At 38.1% G+C, this 10,352-nt stretch overlaps 1 protein-coding gene across 1 annotated transcript; it reads right to left on the reverse strand.

The window, feature by feature from the left end:
* Nucleotides 1–7,235: 7,235 nt before the first annotated feature.
* LOC136267936 (myeloperoxidase-like) lies at nucleotides 7,236–10,307 on the reverse strand. Its single transcript, XM_066063149.1, has 3 exons — nucleotides 9,926–10,307; nucleotides 9,541–9,570; nucleotides 7,236–9,380 (listed from the first exon to the last, which is right to left on the reverse strand). Exons 1-3 carry the CDS (start codon nucleotides 10,290–10,292, stop codon nucleotides 7,402–7,404), a joined length of 2,376 nt encoding a protein of 791 aa, XP_065919221.1. The 5' UTR covers nucleotides 10,293–10,307; the 3' UTR covers nucleotides 7,236–7,401.
* Between the last annotated feature and the right edge of the window lie 45 nt (nucleotides 10,308–10,352).

Raw genomic sequence — 10,352 nt, forward strand, 5'->3', positions numbered from 1 at the left:
GTCTGTATGTCTGCTGCTTATATAACACAGACCAACACAAACATGTAGGTATTGTTGGACAATTATACAGTACAGTGTAGTTAATATCAAATTGTATGAGGTAATAAAATAAGTTTATTAAGACTAAGAATAGCCAACTCATCACATCTAGTCTTGTTATATCACTAGGTGGGTTCATATACACATACACATTACACTTATGGCTTCACTTGTAAAGTTCCCTCTTGTTCCAGTCAACATTACATACCATAAATGTATAATATTCATATATGTGCACAGGTCAATCAAGCATATATATAATAGCACAACAGGAAGGAACAATATCCCATATTGATACCACATTAAATATACAGTATCTAATCTTAAGATTACAGTAGTAGAGTTGTGTACAATTTAATGTATATAGGTACTTACCAACAAACTTAGTGTTTTAAAAAAAACCCAGATTGAATAAAATGTGTATTATGTACATACCCAGATATACATACACCAGTAGACATATACAGTACATACAAGTTATAGTAAAACACGAAGTACACAAATACTATTATATGTTCATATACAACGCATTAAAGCCATGCAACTATTGTTCTTACTTACTGTAAATATGCATGTTAGATCTATAGATACCTGTGATTGCACATCTACACAAGTGACTTGTGACAGAATTTAAACAAAACATTACACACTGTAGATCCATAAATTCCTATAGCATATGTGACCGGGCCTGCGAAAACAGGGCATGTGGGCACAAACTACACCCCATCACAATAAAGGTCATATCTCAGTATTGGAACAGAATATTTGCATTCTGTAACTTGCATGATAACGCCAATTAAATGCTTATTGAGTGGTAAAAATATTATTGCCATAGTATTTTGACATAAAAAGTTATGAGTCAAGGAAGTTTGAAAAAGTAGGCAAAAATCATGTGCCCACATGCCCTGTATTCGCAGGCCCAGTCACATATTCAGGTTGAGCTGATATCTGAGATAGTTTTAAAAAAAAAGAATGAGTTTTTCAGTCAATGGGATGATTAGCGATCATAATGAGAGTAAAGGTGTGAAGAGTGCATGCAGAGTTTTTGTCAGTCCAAGATCAGTTTATATATGCACATTTTAATAACATTTATTACAAATCCACTTGAAACCAAAGCGAACCAAAGCCAAAATAGCTTTGAAATTATCACCCAGCACCTTCGTGCCACTAAAAATAATTATCGTGTTGCTGTTGTTTAAGACATTCAGAGCCTAGCTTTAAACAGCTTTTAAGACTTCACAACCACCTGAAAAGATCAAAATGGCAAAATCAACAGTGAGATACTACTAAGGGGTAATTATTTACTGCTTCAAAAATGCAGCAACTAACAAGAGAATCTGGCTCTCTCCAACCATCTACAACTTGACCTATTTGTGCCCCTCCCCTTGACAACTCCTGGATCCGCCCCTGATATACTTCAGTATACTACAACTACACATGCAGTGGAAATACAGTAGCAGTAAAATGTGACATACAGTTCTGGTGATAATTATTAATATACATTCAAAGGGAATGCCTACTATTATACATTGGCACTTATCTACCTTCAGGCCAAGATTTTTTGGACTTAATAGGCAGGTAGGTTGGTGAATCAGTGTATAAATAGCTCACCTGGGGAATTTACAAGTGGTCTTTTTAGAGAGGTGGCCTTTCCATATAGGTGACCATTAGGACAGGCTCCACTGTACAAGAGGGTAACTTGTCTATACCAACACAAACACACAGTTTCATAATAGTATAATGTGGGTGTATACATACATACCAGCAGCTGTAGGAGGTTACACATGAAATACTACTATTATTTTTAAACATCAATATGATCACATGCGTTACAACTAAATCATGATCACTTTTATTATGGATTTTGTTATTACAACTACACTTCACAATTACAATGATGCAAACACAGTTGTTACATCATAACTATGTGTACTTATGTTGTACTGTGTACACTACATGTACAGTAGGTGTTATAATGGTCAAGCTATTGCTTTCCTTTGTGTATGGCAGAGAATACCTATGCACACACAAAAGAGAACTTAGTGGTCTGGCCATGCAAGACTGTAATCATGGCTATATGGTATGAGTAGAATTTCAAGGGTGCAAGCCTCTGGAGATGTAGGATTTAAAGGCTTTAAAATGGCTTAAAATTGATGTTAAAAACATGAAAAGTGCTGAAACTAATAATGTAAATCTACTGTATACGAGTTTCCCCCCCAAAATTTTCAAAACTTAATTTTCAATAGGAGTCCCCAGGCCCCACTTTAAATTGAATATGGCAACCTATTGGATTATAATTAGGGTTCCACCAATATAAAAATGTCCCTCAATGCACAGTCATTGGCCCTATCCTTTTCTCCATCTATATCAATGATCTACCAGAATCCATTTTACATAGTTCTATTAAACTTTTCGCTGATGACTGTATAATATATAAGGCTATCCGTACCCCTGAAGATGCTGAGAGGTTACAAGAAGATTTATGTGCATTACAAGAATGGCAGCAGAGATGGCTGATGAGACTAAATGTATCAAAGTGCTTTACCATGACTGTTTTACATCCTAGAAGAAATAAAATCATTACTCCCTACAGACTACACAATCATCTCCTCTCACCTGTTAAACATTACAAATATTTAGGCATCATTATTCAGAGTGATCTGAAGTGGCACTTACATATTCAATCTATCACCTCCAAAGCAAACCAGATGCTTGGTCTGCTAAAGCGTAACTTGCACACCTCTCAAGTTAACTATGTGTGACTGCTCTATTAAACTAATTTTAACATGCAGTGACTGTTCTATTAGAGTATTTCGATCTTTTCATGCAAACATAATTCCTGGCTTTCCTGCACCTTTGTGCTAGAATAATGTTCAACACAATTGATGACGATTGGCGATTGTGGCTGTTAATCGGTATCGAAATACCTAAATATCCGATACCGATCCATACCAAAAGCCCAATATCGGCTACGATTATCGGTGGAACACTAATTATAATGTCCTCAATAATAATTATTATGGCTTTGATAGTTATAAATGAAGTATGGAGAACGTAGTTGGGACATACTAAAGTAGTCTGGCCGGCGCCGCTCGCCCCTTCACAAAAAGTAAGGCCGGGTCTGGTGAAATACAAATACCAAATCATTTCAGAACGGATTCAATTAGATAGCGCACGTAATGCTTGTTACGTCAGATGATTCTCTTCAAATCGAACAAAAGCATTGCGTTGCCAAGGCGATTTCTGTGTGAACGTCATTGGAACGCATTAATTGGCTACCGCCGAATCTGGGCGGTAGAAATGATTAAGTATCTGTATTTCACCAGACCCTTACTTTATGCGAAGGGGCGGGTGGCGCCAGACTAATACTAAAGGTGGTCACTTTAAGGCCACTCCAAGAAAATTCATTGCTTCCCAGGGGCGGAGGAAGTAGCTAGTTGATATGATAGGGGCTGGGCTGATCCAGAATTATGGAAATGATCTGCATTGTCTCTGGTTGGTAAGGTGAGACCACAAAAAAAAGGGTCACAGCCATGCAGCTGAAAATAGCTGCCCACCTCACCAGCTACGCATTTATAGCTGATAAACTACATAAAATCCTTACCGCATAGCTCGCTACACTCTGCTCTAATACCGTGACTGCTTTATTAGAGTGACTGCTTTATTAGAGTATCTCGATCTTTATCGCGGCTTTCAGCCCCTACTCCAAGAAGGATAATTTCGGCGTGATATCATTTTGAGGAGGGGAGCTTAGACCAACCTCAGCAGACCGAGGGGGATCCCCCAGTGCACTTTCCGCCGCCTATGGCTATGTTGCTTCCCATTTCCCGAACTCATGCAGATTCTCTTCCCACATGGTCATTCATAATATTGCTGTCAACTGAACATTTTATTCATTATTAATTTTATCCTGTGATTGCATATGCAGTAACTAGTTTAGCATTCAGAAAGCCCATTTACCTATAGCTTTTCACTGTTCAGGTTCTATAGCTTTTGCCTTTCACTGTTCAGGTTCTTAGTTTAAATATTTCTACTGTATTCTTACCTGTAAGTTAGTTATGAATTTTGAAATAGTGGAAATATCTATAATGAATAATGCATGGTAAAGCTACTGGTATCGACAAAATTAGTCCCAAGGTCCTCAAAAACTGTGCTTTCTCACTAACCCGTCCATTATGCCATCTTTTTAATCTCAGTCTGTCAACTGGGTCAATTCCTGAGGAGTGGAAGATCCATTTAATTGTACCTGTATACAAATCAGAAGATAGATCTTCAGTAAAGAACTATCGTCCGATCTCCCTCCTCAGCAACACGTCTAAAGTCCTTGAAACTCTAGTTTATAACAACATAATCAATCACACACTCAGCCATATCACAAATTGTCAATTTGGGTTCCTTCCTGGTAGATCAACTACCCAACAACTGTTGCTATACTTGAACAGCATTCATCAAGTCACCACTCAAGGCCATCAAATAGACTCTATTTATTTGGATTTTCACAAGGCCTTCGACAGTGTTCCACATATGAAACTGCTAAATAAATTGAAGTCTTGTGGAAGCTCCGGTAATCTCCATAAGTGGTTCAGCAGTTATCTACATAATCGTTTACAATGTGTAAGAATCTGTAATTCCATTTCCAACTTACTTCCCGTCCTGTCTGGGGTGCCTCAAGGTAGCACCCTTGGCCCACTGCTCTTCCTGCTATACATCAATGACCTACCATCTGTCATAAAATTCTCAAGTATATTCCAGTTTGCTGATGATACCAAACTATCTAAAAGTATTGCTGTTTCTTCTGACCAACTGTGCTTACAAGAAGATCTCAACCATTTATTCACCTGGAGTGTTAACAATGATTTTAGATTCAGTGTACCCAAATGCATCCACCTGAGTTTCAACAGTAAATTCACTACCACATATTCTATTGATGGCTGCCCACTCCCACAGCTTCTTTCTCATCGTGACTTAGGTTTGCAGCTTTCATCAGATATGTCCTGGTTCAAGCACTATCAAATCATAACTGCTAAAGCCTATAAATATTTAGGACTGCTGAGGCGTGTCTTCCATAGCTGCCATTCTATCAGAGCCAGAAAACTTCTCTATTTAACTCTAGTGAGATCTCAGTTAACTTATTGCTCACAATTGTGGAATCCTTATATGATCAAAGATACCACTATTCTTGAAAAAGTACAAAGACGAGCCACCAAGTTCATTCTAGCTGATTATGTCAGTGACTATAAAACACGCCTACTCCGGTTAGGTATCTTACCTCTAATGTATATGCTCGATCTCTATGATATTATGTTCCTTGTCAAAGCTTTACAACAGCCATCTTCTCAATTTAACATATACAACTACATATCATTTAGCTCTTCCAACACCAGGTCTTCGTCTACCAACAAACTAAATCATGTCCGCACTAATAGTAACTATGCCAGAAACTTTTACTTTAATAGAATTCCCAGGATATGGAACCAATTACCTTGCATTGACATCAACCAGTCCCTACCAGTCATCAAAGCTACTATTCAGAACTATTTATGGCAACACTTCACCACAAATTTCTCTCCTGACAATCCCTGCACCTATCATTACTGCTGTAGATGCAGCAAGTGCTATGATTCTGGACTGACAATTAACTTTACTACATAAGTTTAATTAACTCCCGGCTGCCAGCACAGGTTGCTGGCAGACCATCAATGCAACTTTTTCTTCATCTATACCCACCTACACATGTATAATTGTAATTGTATGCTGCATTGTAAAGCATTAATAATAATAATAATAAAAATCAACCCCCCCCCCATATATTTTTGAAGTCAGTGCATGAAATGGAAAACAAGGAATTTTCTTGGAGTGGCCAAACGTAAGGGAGGTTGCTGCTAAATGAATTTCCACTGTACTGAATATGCAATGAATTCCTCTAAAGTAGAACTGATGAAGTTGTTTGGCTCATATATGGAGTTGCTTTGCTTTGAGCCAATTAGCTAGAAGTCCTTACCATTAACTCGACCATTAAGGATATTTAAACATTTCTCATAAAGATGACATCAAGCATATATTCTGTAAATGCTATCCTTGTATATATGTTATCAGCTTACACTGGTTTACTGGGTGGTAATGGTACTACTGTAGCTACATAGCTATTTCGCACAGCTTCAGAAAACTTTATTTGCCTTGCTGTTCAATGAGTTTGATAATTACATAAACAAAACACAAATATAGTAGTCCAACATTTCACAATATTCACAAGTTCATTATACTAAAGAATGCTAAAATGAAAGCTCTCCAAACGTTACATTGCATTTTATCATGCTTAGGGTGCGGCGATTATGCCGGCATAATTTCGGGCATAATATAATGTACATGCAGCGGCGGAGGAAGTAGTTGATATGAGGGGGGGCTGGGCTGATCCAGACTTATTTCTATAGTTTGGTAAGGTGAGGCCAAAAAAAAAAAAAAAAGGTCACAACCAACTGACAAGAGCTTTCCACCTCACCAGCTACCATTTCTAGCTGATAAACTACATAAAAATCCTTACATAGCTCGCTACACACTGACTACTTTATTAGAGTGACTGCTCTATTAGAGTATCTCGATCTTTATCACGGTTTTCAGCCCCACTCCAAGAAAGATAATTTAGGTGTGATATCATTCTGAGGGGGCTAAGCCGCAGACCGAGGGGGGCTTCAGCCCCCTAGCCCCCCCCCCCCCCCCCCCCCCTTTCCGCCGCCTATGAATAGGTATATGTGGGAATCAAGAATTATGCTGGCGTTTTGAGGTGATTATAAAGCTTTAACAGTATAGGAAAATCTGCAGGTCTCACAATCCCGTTAAAAAATTCGAGATACTCTAATAGAGCAGTCAGAAACTCTAATAGAACAGCCGCTGAATATTATTTACTCTAATAAAGCAGTCACATTGAAATGAAATACTCTAATACAGCAACCAGATTAAGAATTCAAGACTATCTGAAGCTTATAAAAGTAATGAAAATGGTCTGATACAGCAATAAACTGGAATTATTAGCCAATTATATGGTGGCATAATTTTGGGAATAATGGGCAATTTTCAAAAGCATAATAGGTGATTTTTTGAGCGCTGCTCAAAAGCATAATGCTCAACTTTTGAAGCATAATAGTCTCATGTCTAATCATGCTATCTTTAAGTATGCTGTGCTGAAGTTGATACACATGTGATTGTAAGCACTGTATGATTTCAAACATGAGATACAATTACAATATGCAATGAGAATGCATAAAAAAGTTGTGAAATAAAATAAAAATGCATGTAATACTGTCCACATATTTTACAGTATCATGCATTACATGTTCAGTGTTACTTGTACAACAAAAATTCTGACTAGCATGTATCCTTCCAGAACTGAAGTTGTAAGGCAGGCAAGCTGTTGCAGCTTTGTTCTGCTTGACCAGTTTCTAGTGCTTTTGGGATAATTTTAGTTATACCATCACTGTTGTGACAGATCACTTTGGATAACTTAACACTGCCTAAAGAAGAACGTTGATTGTCTGTAAATACATCTGGATTCTCCCAGTAGAAATGATCTCCTTTGCGTAAGTCAGCAAATGTCTTGCCAATGATGCAAGCAAAGGTAGGACCAAAGTTGGATCCTGGCATCTTTTGTTCAGCCATTCCTCCAACAAACAAGTCAATTCCCTTTTTGAACCCTTTCTTTCCATAAACTTTTCTTAGTTTATCTGAATTATTAAAGCTAGAAGAAATTCCAAACATTTCTTTACAGTATTGCTGAAATTTTCTGTAGGGAGGAATACCATGCTCACGACCACGCTGGATATTGCGAGCTGCCAGGTCATGTCCAATTTTTGAGTTCATACGAGCAAATAGCTGAGTGGTCAGCACTGTATTCATGAATTGATTAATTTCTTTGGTTGTGTCTTGCATAAGACCACGCAATATGGGATCAGTACCAACACTGAGAAAGTATTGTGTAGGATTAAAGAATGCATCTCGTAAGGAAAGTGGTCCAATGTTTAAAGGGTTGTTATTTTCATCAAGGCGTGTAAATTGTGGTCTTACCAAAGAATGTCCAAACCTATAGGCTGCCGAGGCAAATGAATTAGGAATAATAGCATCGGTTTCTGCATAGTAACCAGGATAAGATCCAATTATTTTGTTGAAGGCCTCTTCTCCAAAAAGTAATGGTAAGAACTCCTTATATGTGATCACCTGCATGATGGAACCAACAATCTTACGACCTTCTTGATATAGCTTCTCATCATTCCAACAAGGATTAATGTCTGTTAACTCTTTCACAATTCGATTGTGTTCTCTCACCCAAATAGTGTGCATAATTGTTAAAGCAACATTTTCATTAACTCTAACATCACCAGCAACAAATTGTGTTACAGGACTGTGAGGGTCAAATGGAAGATCCCGTTGTAGTGTGCCACTCTGTTTCAATAAGCCACCAGAAAAGGTTCGAAGTGAATCAGCGACATCCTGAGTAGATCCATAGACATTGGAGCCATCTAGGTAATGTGTTATCTGGTTGATTTGCTGTCTGGCCTTCTGAAATGGTTCAGTACATGTTCCCACAGACCTTGTAAGAGGCATACATTTTCCTTTGTTGGGTCCACCCATTCCAAACACTTTATCATCTGCTTCAACTTTGATGGGATAACAGAATGGAAATGTCTGCTCTAAATCACAGGACTCTTCACAAAGTGAAGTGTCAAATTCACCGAATAGGTCCAAATCGTGATCCACAAACTGGCCCCATGTCATGGTGAGGTGGTTCATCTGTGTACTAACTACGGGACTATCTGAGAATACTTCTTTGCTGACTTTCCGTGCACTAGGCCATGGTCCTACGAAAGGATCACCATTTACTTGCTGGTCATAGCCCACTGGAAGCGAGATACCATCTTCATATTCAGCTGGAAGAAGACGTCGGAAGGCAGTATTAGAGGCACCCTGTAGTGGATTCTTTAAATTATTACATGTAGAATCGATCATACGAAACTTGCAATCACCAAGCATTGCAGAGCAATGAGCTTTACGAGGTGAGCATTGTGCATATTCTAACATCAAGTTGCCTTCAGTGTGAGATATTTGACTATTTGTGCTGGAATCTATGCTACGAGCTGTTATAAGAATCTTTTCCATCTTTGTTCTTGCTGTGCTGTGAACAGCAGCCATCTTGCCCAGTGGGTGGTACCGTTTTCTTATAGTGGAAGATATGCTAGCAGCATGTGTGGAACTCTTATTAGGGTCATCGCTCATATCTTCTGCTCTCCTTTTCCGTAGTAAATTATCAGTAGAAATCACATCAGATATTGCTGCTTTAGTGGAGTGGGATACTGTAGAAATAAAATAAAAATTATTAATGTTGTATACCTACATCATGATGTACACATGTATGTATCATCTACAGCAGATGGAAGTGTGTGGTGAAATGTGCTGTATATCGCCATAGCTATGTACATAATGTATGGGTTTACATGTATGCTGTGGACTTACTTTGATCAGATGGTACAATGGAAGATTCAACTGCAAGGAAACAAAAACAAGAAGCATTTCAATAATGATTAAACAAGAAGCATTTTTCCACAATGATTAAACAAGTGCATGAATAAAGGTGCATGTATTATCAAACTAAGCTACGTACAGTGCATATGTACGTATATACATTTCTGTAATTTACATTACCAACATGCAGTGCATGTATCTGTAAACAACATTCATACTACTGCTTGATGAGTGCTTGCATACATTGCATGTAGGTAGGACATAAATTGTATAAAGTATAAGCAATACGTTAATGGAACAACAGATATATAGCTACATCTGTACATGAAGCTAAAGCTGTTAGCTATATATTACACTGTGTGTTAAGCTTGCTCACCACATAGTATGATGGTTTCATTGTAAAGAAATTCACCGCTATGTAGTTCTAAGGTATATGTTCCTGCATCCAATTCAGTGACTTCTGTAAAGTATATCCGGTCCATGTCTGGAAAGATCCTGGTGTTGTCACCATTCAAGACCACACCATCCTTGTTGAATGAGTAGTCAACAATCTCTTTGGGACCATCATAGTTGAAGGTCAAGAAGTAGGGGTGTCCTAAAGCAGCAGTGACAGAGTGTTTCCCAATACAGTCATTGTATGGTACTGCACTACAGCCAATTGTAGCTAGCAGCACACAGTAGAGCACTCTCATCATTTGAATATGATTAAGCAACTGGCAAGTGACAATCTGCAAACCTGGCATTGTTTTTATACAACAAGCGCACTCAGCTGTTGTGATGTAACAGGAATTTGGTGTATTTAC

Source organism: Dysidea avara, chromosome 1 (genome assembly GCF_963678975.1).
Source record: "Dysidea avara chromosome 1, odDysAvar1.4, whole genome shotgun sequence".
Classification (NCBI taxonomy): Eukaryota; Metazoa; Porifera; class Demospongiae; order Dictyoceratida; family Dysideidae; genus Dysidea; species Dysidea avara.